The 26,363-nt window shown below is 35.9% G+C and overlaps 2 protein-coding genes across 2 annotated transcripts in view; one reads left to right on the top strand and one right to left on the bottom strand.

Annotated features, from left to right (window-relative positions):
• Positions 1-6,314: 6,314 nt before the first annotated feature.
• Positions 6,315-26,363, bottom strand: part of LOC149772686 (uncharacterized) — a 79,221-nt gene continuing 59,172 nt past the window's right edge. Inside the window, exons 6-9 of the mRNA XM_089947492.1 lie at positions 25,632-25,752; positions 9,062-9,195; positions 7,694-7,955; positions 6,315-6,901 (exon numbers count right to left, since the gene is read on the bottom strand). Of these exons, the coding sequence (XP_089803618.1) occupies positions 6,649-6,901; positions 7,694-7,955; positions 9,062-9,195; positions 25,632-25,752 (770 nt within the window). The 3' untranslated portion in view covers positions 6,315-6,648. The remainder of the gene's footprint in view (positions 6,902-7,693; positions 7,956-9,061; positions 9,196-25,631; positions 25,753-26,363) is intronic.
• Positions 11,902-15,707, top strand: LOC149772687 (uncharacterized). The gene is made up of 2 exons (XM_089947483.1): positions 11,902-12,058; positions 14,560-15,707. Exons 1-2 carry the CDS (start codon positions 11,902-11,904, stop codon positions 15,570-15,572), a joined length of 1,170 nt encoding a protein of 389 aa, XP_089803609.1. The 3' UTR covers positions 15,573-15,707.

Here is a 26,363-nt window from a genome sequence, read left to right as displayed (position 1 = left end):
AAATCTACCTGTACCATTGTTATCTCCCAGCAGATACTCGATGGCAAAATATCAACATTGAAATTCCAGATTGTGATAGTAAACAAATTCTTGTGTTAAATGATATTGTTTAAGTTTCTATGAGTGTTGTTGAGAGTAGGTTAACGATGGGCAAAATTCCATGGATGCTAGGATATGCTATAACGATTCATTCGTCAAAAGGATTAACTGTTTCTGATACTAATATCTGGATTGTTGAAGATTGTATTGAATGGTCAAACTTAGTTTATCTCACAGTGTCTCGAGTCAGAAGAATATCTCAGCTGCGGAGGATTATCAAAATCTTCACAAAAAATAATAATCAAACTGCTAGCAATTTAGATAATGTGGTAAGAACAAAATTAGTTTCTAAACAGTGTGACAAAAAAAGCGTGACTTTGATATTGATACTGAATTTATCACGACACTGAAACAACAACAGAATAATCATTGTGCGAGCTGTAACACAGTAATGATGTGGCCGTATTCAAATGATAATCCAAGACAGTTTACTGTAGATAGAATTAATAGTTGTCTTGGTCACACATGTGAAAATGTGATGCTGACCTGTCTCGAATGTAATCGACGTTGAGGTACTAGTTCACAAAAGTGAATGTGGTGGTAATTGAGTATCTTCAGGAATTACTTGTAATTGTTCACGTACAAATCCACATTGAGGAACAGTGTTGTTTAGCCCGTAGGTTGTAGGTCTACCCATGGATCTTACCACACTAGAAATATTATGTGTCGTCACACTCCAAATAGGATGAGCTGCTCTTTTTTTACCACTTTCAAATTCACCACGTTCATATAAATATCTTACAGTCACATTACTTAGTAATGGTTGTTTTGAGAAAGAGTCATGTTGTTGTATTGGTATATGTATTTTTGTGATCGCATTGGTAGGTTTCATAGAAATTGCACAAGTAATTTCATTATTTATCTTAGCTGTTACACTTGGTAGTTTTGCAACCCATTCACAAGATCTCTCATCTTTCTGAATTAATTCATTCACATACTGATAGCCAAAAAACCGTTCAGCAAGTGTTTGATTAAATCATTCAACAATTGCCTGATCACAATGAATTGCGGTATGTCCTCTTCTGATTTTGACGTTATGTTTTTTTCATTAGATATGATACTGCACCAAGAAATTCATTGCCAGGATCCACCTTTAGAAACTGTGGCCATTGTAGACCACCACACTGATAAATTCGTTCAAACGCAGATGCAACTTTAGTTGCTGTTTTAGTTGATAATGGTTCTGCTTCTGTATATCTACTTGCAACGTCAACGACAATCAACGCGTATTTTTATGTGCGTGATTGACGTTTACCAATTTTAATAGTATCGTGTGGCAAAAACAAAATATCTGCTTGATGAACTTCATTGGGAGTGCTGACATTAAAATGTGCATACTGATTTTATTTAGGTGGTGGTAGATGAATTAGCCATACTGCCTGTCATGCTCACCAGTTTGCAGCAACAGAATGTGTGACATTTGCTGCATCAGCAATTTTACTAATCGCTGCTCGCCCCTCCTGTATCCTCTTGGGCTATAATAAATAGATTCCATTATTTTAATAATCTGTTGATTAATTACCAGCCCTTAGCACTAGTTTACCTTTCGTTGCAGATTTTACTAGGAAGCTAGCAAGTTTTTCTCTGAGAGATTTACTTTTTATGGAATTTAACAAGAGAATTCACTTCACATAATAATAATAATAATGAGGACTTTGTATAGTGCCTAACCTTTAGAAGCTCTAAGCGCTTTACAACTTTAGACAACACCTATAAGATAAGAAACACAATAATATTATTACAAAAACAAACAACATGAAATTAGAAAAACATTTTTAAAAATAATAAAAAACATGCTGAGAATATTTCAGGTAGGAAACATTATTAGGTCTTTAAGCTTGTTCTTGCTGTCGAAATAAGTGAGTTTTGAGAGCCCTCTTGAATGTGATCACTGTGTCTTTGTGTCTAAGTTCAGTGGGCAATTCATTCCACGTTGCTGGGCCCTGGTATGCAAAAGAACGCTGTCCATATGACTTTGTTTTCATACTTGGAATAATGAGTATACAATTGTCAGAAGAGGATCGTAAGTATCTTGCTGGTGTGAACACATGGGTGAGGTCAGATAGGTATGTTGGACTAGAGTCCGACAGTGAAATGTAGCACAGAGAATAAATTTTGTGTTTGATTCTGGATCGAATGGATAGCCAGTGTTGGGTACAGAGCAGTGGGGAGGTGTGCTCTGATCATGGTACTCTAAGCATGATCAGAGCAGCTGTGTTTTGAACTTTTTGAAGTTTCTGGAGCAGATATTGAGATGAACCAGACAGAATTGAGTTACAATAGTCCAGTCTTGAAAGTACTAATGAACACACAAGTGTTTTAGTGGCATCAACTGAAATATATTTGCGAATTGAGCTGATGCGTCTCAGCTCAAGATACGCAGCCTTGCATATGTTCATGACATGTTGGTGCAATGTGAGAGTACTGTCCAGAGTAACACCTAGGTTTTGTACTGATTGTGTGAATTTAATGTTGGTGTTGCTGATGTTTATTGTTTTAGGTAAAGGATGTGAATGAGAAAGTCTTTGTGTTGTGATCAGAATGGCCTCAGTTTTATCATCATTCATCTGCAGCTTGTTACAAGTCATCCATAATTTCACATCAGAAATGCACCTCTCTACACCTTGGATGGTAGCATCAACTTCAGTTGGGTGGCTAGATTTGTATATTTGCGTGTCATCAGAGTACAATTGATGAGACACTGGATGATAATCTATGACACTTGAGAGCGACTGAGTGTACAGAATGAAGAAAACAGGTCCAACAACAGACCCCTGTGCAACACCACAACATAGATCAACTGGGCTGGAGTGTTTTCCATTTGCAGATACAATTTGTGTTCTGTTGACCAAGTAGGACTTGAACCACAGTAAGGCTGTATCATGAATGCCAAATACATGCTGGAGATGGTGAAGTAATATATCATGGTCTATTGTGTCAAATGCTGCAGACAAATCAAGGAGGGTGTAATCTTTCCGCTATCCAATGCAGAGAGAATGTCATTAACTACTTTTAGAAGAGTAGTTTCAGTACTGGGCAAGGACGATATGCAGATTGTACATTGCTAAAAAGACTGTTTGAATTTAGATGAGATACAAGCTGGGATAGAACAATCTTTTCTAAGATTTTTTAAATGAATGGGAGATTAGAAACTGGGCGGTAGTTCTTTAAATCGTTATGGTCTAGTGTTGGTTTCTTCAGCAGAGGCTTTACAATGGCAGTTTTGAAAAATGATGGGAATTCCCCAGATGAGAGAGAGGTATTAATAACATCAGTTAGTGAAGGTAATACTGGATCTAAGCACTCAAGCAGCAGTGATGTTGGAATTGGATCTAGTTCACATGGCTTTGGTACACTCTTCATCACGATTGTATGTACGAAATCCATAGAGACAGGTTCAAATGCTGCTAATGGTTGCCGCTCAAATTCTGTATCCCAACTGTATGGTGATGACAAGTCAATTGAAATTGTGGTGTCAAGCTTATCTCTAATAGTTTGTACTTTGTCACAGAAAAAATTTGCAAACATGTCCGGAAGGTCAACTGGAGAGAAGGTAGTTGGAAGTAGTGTGGATTTGTTCCTTGACATTAGTTTGTTAGTAATCTCGAAGAGCTCTTTGCAGCTGGAACTTTCCATGATCTTAGTAGTGTAGTGGGCTGATTTCGCTGCATGGACTATATTTGTGACGTTCTTTTTAGCGACTTCATAGATTTGCTTATGAATAGTGAGTCTGGTGGAAAGCCAGAGCCTCTCAGCTTTACGGCGGTCTCTTTTAGCAGTGCGAAGCTGGTCCCTAATACTGCTATACCATGGAGAACACTTTTTAATTGATATGTCGTCGTAAATCATTATTTTCATACGCTACATCATGAACGTGATATGTTTGATTGATCACATTTATTGGATACTCTCCAGGTCTTGGTTGAGCTCGCTTGTAAAGTCACGTATCATGTTGGGTTCCATGATAATTATATCCGGGAAGATGTTTTTCTCCTGAATACTTAGCCCATGGATCTCCTGGTAATTTTCCTAATGAAGCAGCAATATCACCACCTGTTTTCCTTGACTTGTCCAGGGAGATGAATTTGTATTTGATTGTACCGTTTTTTACACACTTACCTGTAACGGCAGGCTTTTTATTTTTTGTTATTATTGTTGTTAATCCACTTGTAGGGGGTAGATGCTCTGCAATGAACACAATTCATATTATTTATAATATTTCTATAACATGGATGTCATTGATTTTTCAGCAACACAAAAGCAAGAGCCAGTCAAACATCATCCAGCGCTACAAAATTCAATCAGAGCAATTATCATAGGTCCATCTGGATCTGGAAAGACACAATTGTTACTTAATCTAATAATGAGATGGCTTAAATGGGTTAAGTTGTATTTGGTCACTGGCTCTGTCAGTTGATGATCAGCAATGCTATGATGTGCTTAAAGATTTTAATGAAAATGCAAAACTGTTGGATGAGGAAGGCAATGATATTATTAATTTTATCAATGATATTGATGAAGCCCCATCTGTAGATGACCTCAATGGATTTATTAATAATCTCATAGCATATGATGATATGATGCTGGACAAACAATCAAATCCAGCTTGAATATTTTCCCTAAGACAGGCATAAAAACACAGATCAGATGTTATTTATGTTACTCAGTGATATACACAAATATCTAAAGTAATCAGAGATAATTGTAATATTTTAGTTGTGTTTAATGGAGTCGATGCACATATTCTGCGAAACATTCATCAGACCTGGTGTACAGGAGATATGGATATGATTAACTTTAAAAACTTCTTTTCAAAAGTACAAGCTTCTCCACATGGATTTATCACAATTAATTTACATGAGCTTCTGTCGCAATATCATGTGGGTGTTGATAAAGGTTTTGGTTAAGACATAGTAGCAGGGAGGGTGCGATCAATAATGAGTGTTTAGGTGGGTAAACAAATACACATACAAATTTGAAAACACAAGCAACAAAGATAAAGTAACGAAATGGGCTAACACAATTAGAAAGGCAAATGATAGGTTTTGTACCGGATCCCTGAATGTTCCTAGACAAACATACTCCTACCACGAGGATGATGTGGGCTGATTAGCATGGGTGACACCCAGTATATAAGGCAATGTTATATTATGCTGAAATAAAACAAAACTTTGTGACATACTCTTCTGATATGGATTTAGTTATATTTAGTATGCACAGGATGTAGGAGATGAAAAACCTATTTGCTCAACTTCATCTAGTGTCTTAAAGACTTTACTGCAGGACTGGAATTTAGCTTTAAACAAATAACCTGAAGTATATAGTTATAGAAACTATTAAAATGCTTTTTATGTTCAATTTTATATAGCCGTCAATTTGACTGCTCATCTACTAAATACAATAACCAGACAACAATGTTCCGCTGAAATTTAGCTACAGAGGAACTATGGGAAAATAGTATCACTCCTAATCAATGTATAAACTATATGTGATTCTTTATATGTCGAATGTTTATTGCATTACTTCAAGATACTGTTAAGTCATGTACTTTTTCATTTGAAATCATATCATCTCCCAATCAAAAATCAAAACCTTCGAACAACTGTCAAAAGTTAGAGTCAAGTTCAACCAATTATTATCTCGTTGCAAAAACGGAATGGACTAAATTGCAGGAAAAGAAAATCCCTGCTTTCGCCTAGAAGAGATTACAAATTAGGTAACATCCATTGCTTCAAAAAAGTCACTGACTGCGGAAAAGAAATCTAGAAATTATCCTTTACAACCTTCAGTCAAAAACCTATTTTCCCACATAATGAAATTGGTTTATCAAAAGCAGTGAGTTTCCTTTAATCTGCAAGACAAAGAAAAGCAATAACCCTAACAAAATATCGAAGTAAATTGCCTTGTTGATATGCACACCATTAGGTAATAAATATAACATTTGCCAAGCTTCATGGACATCAATTTTAAAATGTTTGCTTTAAATGTGTTCCCAAAATATTGGTACACATTGCTTTCAGCTACAAGCCAGAAATGGGCAATATGTCTTATAAAAACAGCTGGAGCAAAGTGATTTGTAGTTGAGAGTATTTTCAAGTGAAGACAATAATATTTACCAACCTTCACCGCAATCAATAAAAACTGCTGAATTATTTGCACTAGTGAGATTAATGTGTTAGAAAGAGGCAAGGGAGACAAATCAAGTACAAAAGCCATCAAGTCAATGATTTTATTGAGCTTAGCCAGAAAGAGACAGAAAACAAGCTATCACTGAATTAGTTATTTCTGTTGTGTTGCATATGAAAATATGACAATTGCATTGCGTACAGAGGTTTCAGCTGATTTCAGACAGCTGCATAAATAAAACTATGGAAATGGATTATCATAGGTAGAATGGATAAGTTTTAAAATTTAAAGTTTAAGGATTACAAGCCTATAAGATTCTGGAAAGAAAGAAATCATCTGGTTAGAAATACTTTGGAAGTTTGAATAGTGCACTTTCCTACAAACAGTTCTTTAGCAGTAAATATCTTGCCTTTACAGTTTAAATTACAGTGACAATAGCAGATAAAATACAATGCAAGAAATATAAACATAATAGCCACATGGCCCAAACAAATGTGCTTTAGCAACTGGACAAGGATATGCATAACCCTTGACCCCTCCACACATTTCGGTCTCATTTCTGCCACTCTGAATATATGCATATCGGACGTACTCATCTTTTTCTGATAGCATCCAACTGGCTCCAACTAATGTCAGATTGTTGTCTGCTGTGAATCCACGGATATTAAACAAACACCTGAAACAGATTTACATATTTACTTTGTTGGATTGACTTTATTCAGCTAACTACTGTTCACAAGATTTCTATGCACTGATTAACTTGATACGTGGAAAAAATGCAGAATGATATTTGAAGACCATGTCCATTTGTATTTAACTTTTGTTAGAGCACATCTCTTGCCATTCACACATACATTTCAGGCCATTTCTAGAGTTAGGGGCTTACGGTGAAGCATAACTTTATATCACGAGAACAACACAATCCTAATAGTGTACCATTTCCAAAACTAAGTATATCATTAACAGACAACACAATCCTAAAAGTGTGCCATTTCCAAAACTAAGTATATCATTACAGTTAAATTGTGATGTAATCTGTAATAATCTGCATGTTTGGATGAAAATTGATTTTTCCTCTAAGGAACATAGATGATGATGTAATATATATAACGGGTAGGACTGTATATATATATATATATATATATATATATATATATATATATATATATATATATATACACACACACAATCATTCCTGCTATAAACTATGCCTCTGGTAATTTTCTAAGAGTGGAAAGTCAAAACAGCATACATTCTTTCTATTCAGTTTTCCTAATCATGTTAGAAGATTCATTTGTCATATAAAACAAATACTGGATTATCACCAAAGATGATGCCATGTATGCTAAAAATATATAGTGGCATAAACACATTTGTTATTTTATCTTCTGATATAAGCCAACATGCTTTACAGAGATCTCCACCGATGTGTGTAACCACAGAAACAAAGACGTTAGAAATTACACACCTTCCTGCAGGGCTGCATGTAGAAGGAGAATACCGTGATGGAGTTATCGTATTCATTTCCATACGCTGTTCATACAGTAGAAAGTAGTAGGCGTGTGGGACGTCATTGGGCGGCATTGGTCCACGGTACGTTACCAGTGTGTTGCCTTTAGCTACAGACCCATTTATGTTGATCGTCATCATGTGGATAAGAGGACTGTCTTTAGTACCAACAGAACTGATTGGTACATCAGGATCAATGCAGAGTAGTGTGTATAGTTTATCTGGAACATAAATGGTACCAAATTAAGTTATTACTGCACTGAAGTACAGTATACGGTTCTAATCTACACTTTTACATAATTCTGAAGCCTGCACTGGTACAAGGTTAAGTTGTGTGCAATTGTAACAAGCAGTGTAGAGAATGCTGACATACCTCTATGCAACTTCCAGGTACTGTGACTGAAATTGTTTTATATTTTGTACTAAGGAAACAATGCGCTGCCTGAAGAATAAAGCCAACTGAAATGTATGCTCCCATGTACTTGAGAAACCAAATAGTCAAAATTTAACTAAATTTAGCAGTTATTAAAATAGGGAAAAATATTTTTGGCAGAATTGGCAATACTAACTTTGAAACATTCAATAACAGATTTTTAAAATATACCAAAAATATTTTATCGACCATTTCTTTTCTTTTTCAATTTACCTCTCATATCCAGGAATTGAAAATGATCGAAATATGCTCAACTAAAGTAAGGCAATGCTGTACTCTATAACCTAAATTCAGTCCATAATAAACCAAATTAAAAGGAATTAAATGAGAATTTAGCTATATCAAACATAAAAATGTCCTTTTTTAAATAACCAGGGCAAAGTAGGCTCTAAAACCTGATCAATTCTTTTTCCTTAACTATCTAATGCTATGCAATAAATAAAACCATTGTGCAGAATGTTAGCATTACTCCATGGTAAATGGCAGATATTGCCTGTTCCTGGTGCAGTTTCATGTAACATTTTGCCATAGCACCATGCATTGTGATGATTTTAATTGAATTTATCTTATTTCTTTTTTTCTTAATGCATTTTCTAAATATTGTTGTTAGTATGTCAAGTACCCGATTTTAAAAAGACATGACAGTTTTTAAAGACTTCAAATTAGAGAGATGGCCAACACTGATATTTTCGATGAAATTTTAAAGTTCACAAGATTAAGACACAATACATCTTAATACATCTAACATTGTATATACTGTACATTGTATATACTGTAAATACCTAATGGATTACAGAAGTGGGGAAACTTCTATATTTATTGTGTAATTGCATGAAATATATATCGGACAATATTCTATGTAGACCTAATCAGGATATTAAAAACTGTCCTAACCAGAAAAGTTCTCCAGGTCTGCATTGCCCCACACTCCTTCTTTTGTCAATGTCACATACGGGGTAAGTCCAGTGCGTACCTCTCCTGCCTTTATCAGCCCATTTCCAATGGGATTCAGTTTCACTTCTCTATGTCTAAATAATAATAATAATAATAATAATAATAATCCGAAGAAGAAGAAGAATTGTGTAAGTATAAATATAAAACAAGACATCCATGTGGGCCTCATATCATTCATTTGGGTACAAAATAAACAATTGTCTATAGGCTTATGTAGTATTGTAAGTGTACATCCTATCCCCCAAACTTTCCATCAGGTTCCTTCAACCTATTTGACATATACCCATGTAATAATGCTTTCTAAAAACAATGTAATACTTGATAAGCAGTCTCTTGCTCATAACTGAAGTCATCCAGGATCAAGCTTCATTATAAACCCAGCAGTCGAAAACTAGAAATAAGAAGCCCTGTCAATCAGATGCACGAACACCTCATTAATATGCAATGAACTCGTGTATTATTGAAATAGTCCAGGATCCTGATGACAGAATATTCCAAGTGAGATCAAAATCAGATCACAAATAAGACTTCAAGCATGGTAACAGTTAATCAGGTGCAAGATTACCTCATTAATAATAAGACTTCAAGCAAGGTAACAGTTAATCAGGTGCAAGATTACTTCATTAATAATAAGACTTCAAGCAAGGTAACAGTCAATCAGGTGCAAGATTACCTCATTAATAAAAAGACTTCAAGCATGGTAACAGTTAATCAGGTGCAAGATTACCTCATTAATAATAAGACTTCAAGCAAGGTGACAATTAATCAGGTGCAAAATTACCTCATTAATAATAAGGCTTCAAGCAAGGTAACAGTTAATCAGGTGCAAGATTACCTCATTAATAACAAGACTTCAAGCAAGGTAACAGTTAATCAGGTGCAAGATTACCTCATTAATAAAAAGACTTCAAGCATGGTAACAATTAATCAGGTGCAAGATTACCTCATTAATGAAAAGACTTCAAGCATGGTAACAATTAATCAGGTGCAAGATTACCTCATTAATAACAAGACTTCAAGCAACAATTAATCAGGTGCAAGATTACCTCATTAATAAAAAGACTTCAAGCATGGTAACAATTAATCAGGTGCAAGATTACCTCATTAATAACAAGACTTCAAGCATGGTAATAGTTAATCAGGTTTCAATTGCGAGAGTAATGAGGTTGTTGATTCACAACTTCTTCCATATGACTGGTGCAATGAGGAAAAGGTGACACTCTAATTGTCTTGCTGTCTAATCACTTTTGAAATCAGAGGTGTAAGAGGGTAGGAGTATGCATCCAGGCCATTACAATCTATCAATAGAGCATTGACTGCCCAGGCTTTTGAGTCTGGGACTGAAGATACAACGGCTGGAGTTTGGTATTCCACCTAATCAAAAACAGGTCTATCAATGGTCTGTCCTTTCGGTTACATATCTGAGTAAAAACCGAGCAATGAAAAGACCATTCTGTCAGTGTTAGTTGATTTATTCTGGGACAAAGACTCTGGCTAGTATGTTAGGTGTCCAAGGATCTGGCAAGCTTGAACATGAATATGTTGTTGACAATACCACTTTTGAAAGTCCCACACCAGGATGCAAAGGTCTGGAAAGTTGGATCCTCCTTATCATCTGAGACCACTGTAAAGTTGTGGGACATAATAAGAACTCTCTTGCCATTTAAATATCCCTGCCACCAATGAAAGACTTTCACAATTGCTGTCCTCTCCTGATACTGATATTCAAATTCCTGGGGAGACCATGTAAATGTCATTCCTAGGGAGACCATGCAAATGTCGTTCCTAGGGAGACCATGCACCGCAATCTTCATGAAGGGATGGTAGGTGGGCTTCTCAGCCTTCTGCACTTGCATCCATACAGACTAATCTCAGGTGGTGGTACTTGCAAAGGCATACTTGCTGAGAGTCAAGTTAGGTTGCCCCAATTTCAAAGATGGTGCCTTAACTGTGTGCAGATGGTGAGGGGTTGGTCCAGTGGGCAAACTTTTAGTCTCCATTGGGACAGAAGAATTAAAAATGGGCACCAGAAAAGATGACCTATGGCAATGAGTTCCAGTGCTATGTTAAGCAAGCCTAGGAGGGAATTCCTGTGCAGATAGAGTTTTCTTTGAAAGCGAAAATGCCACCATGGTTTGGATCATCAATGCCAGATCATGAGTGTGATGAACTATGCTGCATGTGTACTGAACTCCATCTCTAGGTGAACAAATTGTTGAGATGATCTAAGTTGGATTTTCCCTTGTTGATGAGAAAGCCCAGGTTGGTAAGCAGTATAAAAAGGGTTATAATGTCATGTTTAGATAAAACTCATCTGACGTTTCTGCAGGATGTCATCCAGGTAACTTGATGTTGCCAACGTAGAAATGGTCCAGACATATGCCATTACTCAATTCATCAAACCGGTGAAGACCCAGGGACTAATGTTGAGTTCTAGTGGGAGTACCCTGAGTTGGTATACGAGGTTTTAGGCGACTCAGAGGAACGTCTTGGAAGCATTCTGAATAGGGACATGGAGGTTTGGGTCTTTTAAGTTTACACCTATGGGGAAGTTCCCTCTTGGATGGCATTCAAAATATGCCATGGTGTTTCCATTGAGAACCAAAGGGAAAGAATGAATTTATTCAGGGCACTTAGGTCGATGACTAGATACAGTGCTGTTAACTTTGGGACCACAAAAGATCCAGGGAAAAAACCTGGAGAATCTGTGTTTCAAAAATGTTTTACCACCCTTTTCTGGAGAAGGTCATTTATTTCTTGCTGCAAGGTGATGGCATTAAATGGGTCTGTTGGACGTTGAGCAGAAGAGGATGGGTGTGGAAAGTGATGTAGAGTCCCTTGAAAACCACTTGTCCAGTCCTTGGATCATCAGAGCAAATCTTGTTCCATTCAGCAGCAAAGACTTAGAGCCTTCCACTGACCAGGATGTGTGGAAAGGTCAAAGTGGAGATGACATCCTCTTTTTCTAAGGGGAGGAGGATGCCGGGAGGAGAAATGTTGGAATGATCGATATGACCCTCTCGGTGCTTTATCCACTTTGGTTTGTGAAAAGTGTAGCTTTTGCAGGGTGGATCTTTGATAGGATGGTTTTCAGAGGTTTGTGTCCTATGTGTGGCCCTTGGATCTATTTGTTGACTTCCCGTATTATCCCTGTATATGTGTTGTGGTTGTGGGAAAGCGGTCTCTTTGGTGGCTTGTTTGTGGAATCCTTCAATCTAGTCATTAAATATAAGGTAGAGGATAAAGACTGTGCTCTTAGCTTGGCTTTACGGTGGTCCTTCAGGAAATTGCACCAATTTCTAATTGTATCTGCAGTTATGGCATTGGCCAAAGTGTGTTGAGAGGCTCTGCTTAGTACACAGGCCGTTCTTGAGACCAATTTCCATGCATGCCCCAAAGTAGTTGGAGTGGGAGAAGATAAGCTCTGATCTGCCTGTTGGAAGATAGCCACAGAGATGATGTCCAACACCAAAGCCACAGCAGCGATATTGTGCACTAGCTGCCAAATGTTATCAATGGCCATCCAATACATATATGTGGTATCTCCAAAGCAGTGATATCAGTGTCGGCTGCTGGGGTTTCCAAATGAAATACTGGTGCATGGCAAAGATAGAAATACCGATGAATTGATGTTGCAGGTAGATCACACAGTCAGTATCTCCCTTTGACTGTGGAAGTAATTGAAGCTGGACTCTTCCTTGTTGTCATAAGATCAACAGATGCTGAAGCTCTGGAAAGAGAAAGACAAAACTCTGTGACATTATAGTCTAAAATTTATGACATCACTTGAGAACAAGCAGCATCTCCTTGATTGCATATGGTGAGACTAAAGTCTCCTGAAATGTTTGAGACTTATCTGGCAAAGAGTGACAAGGTCTGACCCTCTAAGCTCATAGAATGCCCTGAATTAGTAACCATGACTTCCAGACAGTCGCTGAGTAAAGAGTCTCTTTTTGTGGCAGAATGTATAAATTTGCAAAGCAACATTTGTTGAAGTGTGAGGAACTAATACTAGCATAATACTGAAAAATTGTCTCAAGGCATTATATGGATTAGACTGGTCCCTTTACTTTTCTGCATAAGTAGGGTTCAATGTACTGGAAGCTGGGCTGTTTTGTGATTGAGATGATAATATTTGTTGTTTTGGCCCCTCATGATCTCTAGTATATGGTCTATGCTGGTCGCAATGGAAAGAAGCCATCTGTGTTGGTAGGATGTCATCAGAATCGTCAGGTTTGGACAGGGCACAGGATGTTTGATCCACATAACCTATCCATATGAGCACAAGGGAACTTGACTGTTTGTGTAGCTCTTTCCCTCCCTGTTCCACAATAGAAATAGAGTCAAACGCCATGGAGGCAATGTCAATAGTAGTTACCAATAATGCTGAGTCTAGTGGTGGTGACTTGGGTGCCAGAGATGTTTTGGAGCATTTCAATGTCCACTGCTTAGTAGCCGAAGGGTAAAATTTGACTTATCTCCCTTGTCCTCTAGAAATTATCATGCTGAGTAAAGGTCAGCATGAAAACTCTTGATGTCTTTGCCCTTAGCTGTGCGTTTCTGTACTTTACCTATAGTTCTAATCTGCAAGACAAACAGAGCAAAATGTAAAACTGTAGCTCTGCACCAGTCAATGTTTATAATGACCTAAATCTTAAACAGCTGACTCGGAAATTGATAATAGACAGTCTAATAAAGTAGTGAAACATACAGTTAAAATATAATGGCAATATCACCTGTAGGGAGAAGTATAAAAATGTTGGCGTCCACTTGTTTGAACACAGTGGACACAGAACTATACCAAAAGATGGTTACCTTGAAAATAGTGATAAGAGATGATCTTAATTACAATATGACCTGCAAGGAAGGTCAAAGATGGCATGTACAAGTAGAATCATTTAAGCATGGTGTTCCAAGGCTAAGGATGCCATGGTATAGGAAACGATCCTGTATGTACAAGTAATGATGAAATTATAAACATATAAGGACTTCTTAAGGGCATGAAGACATGCATGCATATAAAAATAGTTTAGCCCAAACCAATGTTCAAAAGCTTCATAGACTACCGGTGTGAGTGACCAAGTGCTATTTAAATATGATGGAATGCTTATGCAGATAAACATGACTCAAGTTTCACCTATACAAATGTTACAGCACTTGCCTTCTACTCATTGGTGAGACGATAGTCCAGTATTTTGTTCAGTATTAGATTTATTGTGCATTATTGGGTTGATAGGTGGAGATTGAGACATTTCTCCTTGCTTTGTTACATACACCCTACAAATACAATAAAAATACATTTCTCTTTCTGATGTTTGGAAGAGAGCCACGTTTACCTATTGACCTTGTATTTGAATTAGATAAGGGTAGTAGATCAGGCAATTTGTCTATTTATATTAAATCTCTTCAGAACCGATTGGAAGAATCGTACTAACTAGCCACATGTCTTGCAGAAAAATCTCAAGAAAAACAGAAGAGGGCATATAACATAAAAGCAAGAGCTGCAACTCTTCTGCCTGGGGATAGGGTTCTTGTGAAGATAGTGGCATTTGATGGAAAACACAAAATTGCTGATCGCTGGGAAGCTAATGTTTACATTGTGGAATCCCAACAAAATCCGGATATCCCAGTATACGTTGTACGATCGGAAGATGGCAAAGGACCGAAACACACTCTTCATAGAAATTTGCTGCTTCCTATTGGCGCCTTGCCAATTCAGATGGATCATAATAATCGTAAGCAAGAGAAACAAGCTTTCAAGTCTGCAACATCCAAGACTAGAAATTCAACCAAGAATAATTTCAGGGAAACAGATTCTGACCAGGATGAAAAGAACTCTATATCGCTTTATCTTCCAAGTGATAATGAAATGATTGGTGTAACTGGTGGTTCCGCAATGGCAGATCTGGGAGATATATCTGTCAGGAACAGTGTTGAAGATGATCTAGCTGGCAAAAATTCAATTACAGACTCCTCCAGTGAGAGTCTTACAGTGGATGATGAAACCTCTTCCAACCAAGATGATGGTAATCCCAGTGTGGGAGGAGAGCTGGTTTCAGCTAGTGCAGTTGATGATGATGAGCAGAGTGGTCATACTGCTGAACAGTCTGGAGCTATAAATCCAGAAGATACTGTGATCAACATTGATAATGACTCTGCAGTACCAGGGCAAACCAAGGTTGAGAGCTCCAGTAATGTAGTAGTTACTGATCAGTTACGAACAGAGAAGAGTTCCTTGCCTGTTCCAGCACCACGACGTTCTAGTCCAGTGACAAAATCACCTTCATGGATGACCTTTGGAGACTATGTGATGTCCCAAGCCGTTAATGAGCCAGACTGGCCAACAAAAGTCTGTATCCGCCAGTCATTGCACACAAAAGGAGTTTTCAACAGCATGCCTGATACCATTTCCAAAGCCATAATTTTCATCATGGTGGATACTCCTAAATGATGAGGACATCATTTAAATGTGTGGAGGGAAGTGTGTAGCAGGAGCATATGTTTTATAATTTTATAGTCATGTTTTAATTAGGCAGAAATAGGTATTTCGTTATTTTATTAGTTAATGTTTATTATTGAGTGAAATACAGTCATCAGTTGCAATTATTGTGTTATTCTCATTTTACACATATTTAGCCATTTAGGTAATCAAGTTGAACCAGGATTACCTGTTAGAGTTTTGTTCACTGAGACAATGCAACTACCCTGATTGCTAGTCACGCTGGGTTGTTCTATTGTATGACAAGTGGTAAACAACTTTCTGATTGGTTAGTTTGCTACTTGTCTGTATAAATAACATAGCATGAACAGCATATTAGTGGTCAGTCCATTAGAGTTTCTGAATGGTGCTGGTCATGGCACTGCATTAAAGTGCCTGACTTTTACAGTGCTTATCAGAAAGAGGATGAAGATATTTCTACATGGAGTTGTAAGCTGGAAGATTTGTTAAACAAAGCCATCCAACACGGGTTAGTGAAGACCAGTGAGACAAATGATATGCTAAGGGCTATGTTGTGGACAGGACTTAAACAGACACTTAAGGATGTGTCTGGCCATAAGTTTGATTCACTCAAGACATTTGACGAATTGAGAACAGCTCTTCGTCGTATTGAATCTGAACACAGGCAACGGGAAGATGAGCTAAAACGTACCAAGAGAACAACCAGTCTTAATATGGCATCAACTTCAACCACATCACAAAACAAGGAGCTACGTGAATTGAGAGATCTTGTCCTGCAGCTGTCAAATGAAGTGAAGATGCTTAAGGAGCATTCAGCATCCCATGTATCCAACAACCAGCAACACTGTATGAATCGATTTAGGACTTATTGTGCTGAAGCTGAGGTTGTGTATATGTATATGATGGCAGGAGGGCAGGACCAAGTGGATTAAACAAGAATAGACGCAATAGATGCAATCCCTTCGGTATCACGCTGCCAGTGGATGTGGACATGTGGGTACTCCAGCCGTATCAATTTAGAAGAATACATATGGAACTCTGGCTGTGTTTATTGTTTCATTCATGGGATTCAAGAAACGTTTTGTCAATCATTTTCATCGAGACATTGTGGATCATCTGAATCTTGTGATTGACAGTGATATTCATCCTGTGCTTATATAGACTGATATTTATGTGTTTCTACTCACTGGTGAGACAATACAAGTCCAGCATTTTGTTCAGTATTGGATTTATTGTACATTATTGGGTTGATAGGTGGAGATTGAGACATTTCTCCTGCTTTGTTACATACATCCTAAAAATAAAATAAAAATACATTCTACAATAATAAATAATATCGTCATCAGTGCATTATTGTTCTGCATGTTTACATTGATTCTCTTTACAGTACATTTAATACGAATAACTTACAATTCCATATATTTATTAATTATCCATCTAGAGACATAGTGGATCAATTAAACCTAAACAACAGTCAGTGTTTAGAGCAAAAGTAGGGAACAGACAGACAGACAAAGGTATGGACAGAACGATATGCTAATAATAAAATGCAGGTTGATAACCTATTAAAATGTACTAAAATACATCAACATGCATTCCCGAGAAATATGCAGAGTACATATAAAATAAACTATTACATTAACCATATCATAAATCTATTTACCTTATCATATGGGACAAAGGCCAATTTACATGTTCTTGCAAGCAAAAGAATCATCAGGCACTTTAATGCAATGCCATGAACAGCACCCTTCAAAAGCTCCAATGGACTGACCACCACTAATATGCTGTTCATACTATGTTGTTTATACAGAGAAGTAGCAAACTAACCAATCAGAAAGTTGTTTACCACTTGTCATACAACAGAACAACCCAGCATGACCAGCAATCAGGGTAGTTGCATTGCTCAGTGAACAAAACTCTAACAGATAATCCTGGCTCAAGGTTACCTAAATGGCTAAATATGTGTAAAATGAGAATAACACAATAATTGCAGCTGATGACTGTATTTCACTCAATAATAAACATTAACTACATAAAATAATAAAATACCTACTTCTTCCTAATTAAAACATGAATATAAAATTATAAAACATATGCTCCTGCTAAACTAATATGAATGTGCAAGACATGACTGAGTAAACCATGTATAGAAATCTTACCTGTACTTTACAAACCAGAGCAGAAGCAATACAGGAAGGTACACAAGTGTCTACATTACAAACAAAAACCTGCATATAAAACCAACCGTAGGCATCAATATAGATACTTACAAAGTAGGTGCAACAATATCATTTATGAGGCAATTTTACCTATAGGAAAAAGGCCCACAGACTGACTGTACAATTAAAATCATTTGGAGCATGCTGCCCAGACCCTATAAATGCCATGATAAAGAAACTCACCGATATGTACTTGTTCATAACGGAATTACACATATATTAGGACTTTTCTGTAAGCATTAGAGACTTGCATGTACATAAAATAATTATACCACAAGCTTAATATGAATTCACTTAGACTTCCATGCAAGTACCTACATGTCTGGAGACAAAAAAGTATTAGAAATTGTAAAGGCAGAACTTCATTAGCATAGGAAGAAAAAAGTAGGAGTGTGCTTTCCTTAGAAGTAAAAAACTCCTCCAACTTGTAATGATTTATCTTCCAATTAGATTCTGGCTTTTGCGAGGTCTCTTGTGATGAAAGCGTGCATCTTGGCATGAGCAGAGGTTGTAAGTGGCAGGTTCATACATTTTGCCACCAATCCTTACACCTAAGGGAGATCAGTCTGCCTGACTGACTGCCACATGGATCAGCAGAAAACTTTTGGCTCCCTTTAAATAAAAGTAGATCTGGGAGGGCTGGGTTTGTGAAGTAATAGCAGCTCTCCTAAGGTATTATGGATTGGTAACGTATTTAAAGAAGAAACAAAGTGGTCATCACAAATAGCATTTTTGGAAATGGAGACTTGGATTTAAAGTGAAATTTCAAATAGGGATTGTATTATTGTGATCCAACAAAAAACTGTTGGCACACCATCACTACACAAGCCACCATAGGCACATCAATTCAGAACTTTATTCAGTAGGACTTGTGCCTGTAATTACTGGATTATTTGGGATATAATTTGCAACATAAGTTCCTTGTTTTTACATTTTTCACTTTGAATTCTAGGGAAATAAATTATCTGATGAATTTGACAAACATGTTGCTTCTCTCTCTTTTCTATTACTTATTTTAAGACCAAAGATTCATAATAATATAATATTGACAACTGCACAGAGATAGATATCAACTCCTTGGAGTATCTTAAAGAGATTGGCCTGAATGAGCAAAGAATAAATCAGCAAAAATAACAAAAAAATAAACAGATTATTTTCAAAGATGTAAATACAATTTCGATATATACAGTTATGTCATGTAAAAGGAAACAAGAATACATGGAAATGAATTTGATTATTTGTATATGGTATGAAATAGTTATTTGTATTCTGTAAAACTATTTGAAATAAATGGAAATATAAAGACATATACCAACATGTTAATCATATTTCAATATGGCTTAATGAAATTAAATATATCATAATGCTGAATAAAAAGCTTACAATACACTGGACAACAAATTTTTACAAAAGTCATGTTACTGAAATAAAATTAGTCAATTCTTATCAATTTTTATGTGCTGAACACGAATATGACAGTCAAATTGCAAAATTGGCTCTAGTTTTTTTGTAATCTGCAAGAAATTAATGTTTACATAACGAAATGCATTCCAATAGTAAAAGGTCAACTGTAATAGCCTACCTATAAAAAATCAAGTCATTGACTACATCTTAGATTTCTTCGCCTGTCTCTTGTACAGCTGTTCGGGAGCATCTCTGAGGAGTGTCCAGCACTAGTCAGCCAGCATTGTAGTGGACCATTTTCCCTGGTATCTTTGTTCCATTGTTGCGATATCTTGATGAAAACGTTCGCCGTGTTCATCACTAACAATACCACAGTTGCTAGGAAAGAAATCCAAATGGGAATGAAGGAAGTGAATCTTTAGAGACATATTGCAGCCAAGTTTCTTATACTTCATCAACATGTCTTCTACTAGTTCCTTATAGTTTTCTGCCCTAACATTTCCGAGGAAGTTTGTAGAAACTAGGCGAAAAGCATTCCATGCTTGTTTCGCGTCACCTTCCAGCAAGTTGTTGAACCGGTCATCTTTGAAAAGCTCTCGAATCTGAGGACCCACAAAAACTCCCTCTTTAATCTTTGCTTCGCTGAGTCGAGGGAATTTTTCATGCAGGTATCGGAATGCTGGCAAAGTCCGGTCAATGGCTTTCACGAAGTTCTTCATCAAACCTAGTTTGATGTGAAGGGGTGGTAGCAAGATTTTCTGAGCCTCAACCAGAGCTGGGTGTTGGATATTCTTCTCTCCAATGGCTACATTCTGCCTGTGAGTCCATTCCTTCCTCATGTAGTGCATTTCCCTTGCTCGGCTATCCCACTCGCATAAGAAACACATGTATTTTGTATATCCTTGCTGCAGTCCCATTAAAAGGGCAACTACCTTCAAATCACCACAGAGGTGCCAGCTGTACTTGTTATACTCAATGGAATTCAGTAGCTGCCTTAAGTTATCGTATGTCTCTTTCATGTGGACAGCATACGCTACTGGAATAGATGGAAGAATGTTTCCATTGTGCAAAAGCACAGCCTTGAGACTCAGTTTCAAAGAGTCCACAAATAGTCTCCATTCTTGTGGGTCATGAGTGATTTTTAAAGCATTCATGAGGCCCTCAATATCGGAACAGAATATCAGATTACTTTCCTTTCTGAAGAAAGGCTCCAATTGCTGGTGGCGCTTTCGATATGCAGTAATTGTGACATCTTCTTCTAGAAGATTCCATTGTTGGAGTCTTGATCCTAGCAATTCTGCCTTGTTCTTTGATAAGTCCAAATCACGAATCAGGTCATTTAGTTCTTCCTGTGTTATTCTGTGTGGGGTTGATGATGCACCACAGTGAAAATCTGGATCACTGCATGCTGATGGACCAGGAGAAGAACAGGTCGACTCACCTTTGTCTTCGTCAGATGAATCAAGAGAATATTCTGCTGGAGGTTCTGGAATAGGAAGTCCCTCACCATGTGGAACTGGTCTCAATGCAGACGGAATGTTTGGGTAGACTATTCTCGACTTCTTTCGCTTCGTTATTCCGCCGGAAAGAGGAGGAACCAAGCAGAAGTAACAGTCATTTAGGTGGTTGCTTGGCTCTCTCCACACCATTGGGACTGCAAACGGCATTGATGACCTTTTGCAATTCAACCACTGTGAAAGCTGTGTTGTACATGTAGCACAGCATATATGCGGAGCCCAAGGCTTGTCTTGGTCACCAACCTTGCATCCGAAGTAAAGATGATATGCCTTCTTCACTTGAGAATTGATACTTTTCTTCTGGTTGGCAAATGTCACTTCCCCACAAATATAGCAAAAATTGTCCACGGTATTAACACACTTTCGAGGCATTACTGTTCTTTATTGTACGTAAATGGATAAAATAATAAGTTTTATGTAACAGTAGCTTGAACTGTCTCGCACAACGTCTAAAATATTTTAAATGCTGAACCTATCTGATTGGGCTTTATATAGTACACTGCTTACGTCAGCTTCAGCAGCCGCCTGGCATTAGTATAATAGGCCTACACATGTATAGTACACTGCTGACGTCAACTTACTTCAGCAGCCGCATGGCATTAGTATTGCATTGCATCAGAAAATGATGCAGTCAACTGTGGATGATGTGAGCATGATGGTATTATGCAATGTTACATCATTATTCCAGATGTTGCTGCAGTCCTACTGGAGAAATTTACACAGTGAAACATAGAAAATGAGGTATATGAATATCTTCAAAACGAGAGCCAATACAAATTTTTCACAGTTATATTCGTGTTCGGCACACCAAAATACTACAGATTAGGGCCTTTTCAAGTCAGTAATGATTTCACTGTTGACCAGTGATATTATCATCATAGAAAAACAGAAACCAAGGAAATAAACACATCTGTAGCATATGTCAGAGTTTTTTCAACACGAAATCATTATTATTTATAATTATCAAAACATAAATGTCCATGTAGAAGTGTGCGTATCTCTCTTATATAATGCCTGAAGAAGATTCAGTTCTATAATAAAAAACTATCAATAATAAATATAATCTCCAACGTTCTAATTGTTAAATTCTTTAGACCTGTCAATAGATTTGTATGGTAAAGTGTCAAATAACGTACAATAATATTTACTACCAATTGATCGAAAGATAAGGAGTGAGATTAATAACTTGTAGAATGAGAGGGAAAGGAAAAACACATCCCTTGCAGATTATAGCCCTTTACAATCAGAGATGAACCATGTTGCAGAAAGATTTGAAAATAATGATCAAGATAATGAAATGTTAATAGATGAAATTTACAGGAAAACAAAAATAGTTACCAAACTAGTTCCCTCTTAGCTATGCAGAAAAGAAAAGATTTGGCACAGATAACCAAAATGGATAGCTGACGTGAAAAAAGCAAAATGAATGTTAATGAAAGCAATACAGTTTACTATTTATATATCATGTCTTTGAGTGATAAGATCAAAACAATAAAAGAAGCTGCATTTATTACATTTTCTTACTTAGATGCTGAGATTGAGCAATCGAAAGAATATATTGACTGAAAACTAGTTAGTAATAACAGTGTGGTACAAGGTAACATTGATGAAATAAATGCAAGGTTAACACATTAACCCCTAGCGATGAGTTGATGTGGCAGGAGGTAGTAGTCTACTGCCAAGCTCTGTAGCATCATGGTCATGCAGGATACACTAAAGTGGGTGGTATTATAGAAAGGTAGACAGATGTAGCTCTACAATGATACCAAATAATCTGGAATATCTGGTTGCACTACAAAATACAGATAAAAATTCCTCCTTTTTTGGACCCGACTTTTTTCTACCCAAAATTCGTCCATGTTCGGAATCCGATTTTGTGTCAGGATTTTAGTCTTTTTGGTCTCAGATCTAAGGCAAACTGGCATAACTGCAAACAGACAGATGAGCCTTTGCAAAAAGTAGGATAAGATGGGCATTTGGAATAAAGAGTGGTGTCAATAATAAAATAATGGCTGCGTTTAGCAACATAAAAAACAAAAAAAAATTTACCCTTCTGCTCATGCACGAGTCAAATAGCCAATGAAAAATGATGTTTCTAACACAACTAGGCAGTATGTTATTGAAAGATCACTGGGGATCTGGTGTTTTTGGATCTATTTAGAAATAGCTTTCAAAACGTGTTTCCTACTCGATTTTCAGGCAAAAATGACAAAAGCCTCCAGGGGTTAATGTGTCAACACTTGGGGAAATGTTTCAGTGATGTCGAAACAAAACAGGACAAACAGCTGCAAATGTATGAAAAAGAGTCTTACATTACATTTAAATGACCAGAGAAATAGGTAAAAAGAATCTTGCAGGGGATGTTAGAATTGGCTAATTAAAAATTAAAGAGATAACATAAAAAGAGAAGATTGACAAAAATATAACATTAATGCTAAAATGTATGTGGCTAAAAGATGTTTTGAGTTAGTAAAATTTGTGCAACTAAGTTGTCTTCTTCTTGGTTGGTTTCTAATGACACTTTCATAAAACCAAAAAGCTTTAACCTAATATTGTCATGGAATAATATCAGAGAGAAAGCTGCAGAACATAATGAAAACAGAAAAAAGAAACAGGATCTTGAACAATAAGATTGTGAAATTCTACAGGACCCAATTTAGCCCAAAATGGTAAATTATGAAAAATAGATAACTTCTCACAAGTTGGAAATCATCAAAGGAAATAAATACTACTACCTTAATAATCTTAATAATGCATATAATACACTGAATACACCCCCAGCAATATCAAGCCTAAACAAATGTTACAGATAGCCAAATATGTGTATTGTACCAGGTTACATTGTCCTCTCAGTTTAGAAAAGTAAAGTTGAACATCTATGCCACACCTATTTGAAATTTGGAATGAAGCTACTCTTCCAATATACTTAATTTCATTGAAAATTCATACATATTTGAAATTTGGAACGAAGCTACTCTTCCAATATACTTAATTTCATTGAAAATTCATACAAATTTGAAATTTGGAATGAAGCTACTCTTCCAATATACTTAATTTCATTGAAAATTCATATAAATTTGAAATTTGGAATGAAGCTGTTCTTCCAATATACTTAATTACATTGAAAATTCATACAAATTTGAAATTTGGAATGAAGCTACTCTTCCAATATACTTAATTTCATTGAAAATTCATACAAATTTGAAATCTGGAATGAAGCTACTCTTCCAATATACTTAATTTCATTGAAAATTCATACGAATTTGAAATTTGGAATGAAGCTACTCTTCCAATATACTTAATTTCATTGAAAATTCATACAATTAATTTCATTGAAAATTCATACAAATCTGAAATTTGGAATGAAGCTACTCTTCCAATATACTTAATTTCATTGAAAATTCATACAAATTTGAAATTTGGAATGAAGCTACTCTTCCAATATACTTAATTTCATTGAAAATTCATACAAATTTGAAATTTGGAATGAAGCTACTCTTCCAATATACTTAATTTCATTGAAAATGCATACGAATTTGAAATTTGGAATGAAGCTACTCTTCCAATATACTTAATTTCATTGAAAATTCATACAAATTTGAAATTTGGAATGAAGCTACTCTTCCAATATACTTAATTTCATTGAAAATTCATACAAATTTGAAATTTGGAATGAAGCTACTCCTCCAATATACTTAATTTCATTGAAAATTCATACAAATTTGAAATTTGGAATGAAGCTACTCTTCCAAAATACTTAATTTCATTTAAAATTCATACGAATTTGAAATTTGGAATGAAGCTACTCTTCCAATATACTTAATTTCATTGAAAATTCATACAAATTTGAAATTTGGAACGAAGCTACTCTTCCAATATACTTAATTTCATTGAAAATTCATACAAATTTGAAATTTGGAATGAAGCTACTCTTCCAATATACTTAATTTCATTGAAAATTCATACAAATTTGAAATTTGGAACGAAGCTACTCTTCCAATATACTTAATTTCATTTAAAATTCATACAAATTTTTATTAAAAAATCTGTAAAGTATGTGCTCACTATAACTTCTTGTAAATTAATCTCTATGTAGTTTAGTTGTTTTTTTTAATTTATATTTATACATTCTCCTTTATTCTGTTCTAGTTGGAAAGTGTATTTAAAGAGTCCATACATTTTTTAACTGATTTAGCACTGCAATATCAAGTATCAAAATGTTCAAACGAAGATGTATTGCTTACTAGCATATATATGTTATTTATTATTCTAGTGGACAAGATTTTCAATTATCCATTCCACTATCTCCCTGGCCCAGTAATTTACCTATTTTTAGGGATACAAATTGTCACACACAAAAATATCACCGGTCCAGAATGCTCAAAATGCATTCTACTGTGAAAGACTTTGAAATCTGTATTATGTTCACTCCAACACTTTTCCAGTTTTAGTGAGTGCAAGGCTCAGCAGTCTGAGGTTGACTAGGTTAAGGGAGATAAACACAGTTCATTAGCAAATAAGATTTTGAAGTGATTGAATACTAAATCATACCAACACAAATAAGGATCAAAGACTATTTTTCATTAAAATTAACTCTATTAGTTAAATAATTTGCTAATGCAAGAGAAAAAAATATTATACATTTATATTTATGCTACTTACCTCAGATATTTCAAAGCTATGTTATCTTTATTTCAGAAAATTGCAAATTCTGGGGGAAAAAACAGACAAATAACCAAATAAAATAAAACCATAAAAATCATATACAGTGTTATTCCTACTCTATCGGAAAGAACTCAGAGATCCAATCAAAACTTCCAAATCCGATATAGAGATGGCAAACTAAGTTTTAATGAGTCTGGACAGACAGACAGACATTTTGACTCATAATATGACATAATACTTACGGATACGTATAATCTGTGCAACAGCTTTGGAAGGTAAGAGGTGGTGGGTGGAATGTTACATCAACTGAGACAACTAAGTTGATGTTAATGGGAATAAAGCTTTCATTTCGGTTTCTGGCCACTAAAAAAGATTCAAGAGCATTTCAGAAGATTACTGAATGCATAATACAATTCTTGCAGATATACAATGAAGAAGACTAATAGAAATTTGAAAAAGAATCTAGCATTAATTGTACAATATCTAAACACTTTTGAGGCCAGGATGCCTTTTGTCAAATTTGATAAATTAAGTTTAGCAACTTCTGAGAAAATGCATTATATTTTTGTTCTAATTTATTAAAGGTTGCCATAGTTGATGGTGGATTGACATTATTTATATAAAATTGAAATCCTTTGATGTGGTATGATTTCTGTCCAATGTGGTACAATTTTTTAGTTTAATCTTTTGTTTTCTAAATGTTGCAATGGTTGCTATATTTGATGGTTGCTTAGAATCATTTGTATAAATTTGACAACCTGTCATAAAATGCTAGTTTGTCAAATTTGATCAAAAACTGCTGACATTTTTCTAAAAGGTTCGTTTATAGGATTTCTTTTCTGAGTTTAGTATCGATGCCCATTTGTTTAGGACAGATCGCCATTATTTCTGATGCTTTTAGTGGCCTTTACAACAGCATACTTTCTGCAAATTTTGCCAAATCCTGTTAAGCACCTTCTAAGCAGTCATGTAAA

This window comes from Sinohyriopsis cumingii, unplaced genomic scaffold (assembly GCF_028554795.1).
Source record: "Sinohyriopsis cumingii isolate HCF-2022 unplaced genomic scaffold, ASM2855479v2 utg001276l, whole genome shotgun sequence".
Lineage (NCBI taxonomy): Eukaryota > Metazoa > Mollusca > Bivalvia > Unionida > Unionidae > Sinohyriopsis > Sinohyriopsis cumingii.
Note: the sequence above shows the minus strand (reverse complement) of the source record. Positions and strands in the feature narration are given on the sequence as shown.

Coding starts and splice junctions, on each gene's coding strand:
- LOC149772687 (XM_089947483.1), top strand. CDS start 11,902: ATGGGTCTGTTGGACGTTGAGCAGAAGAGGATGGGTGTGGAAAGTGAT. Junction 12,059..14,559: donor TGACCAGGATGTGTGGAAAG/GTCAAAGTGGAG, acceptor CGTACTAACTAG/CCACATGTCTTGCAGAAAAA.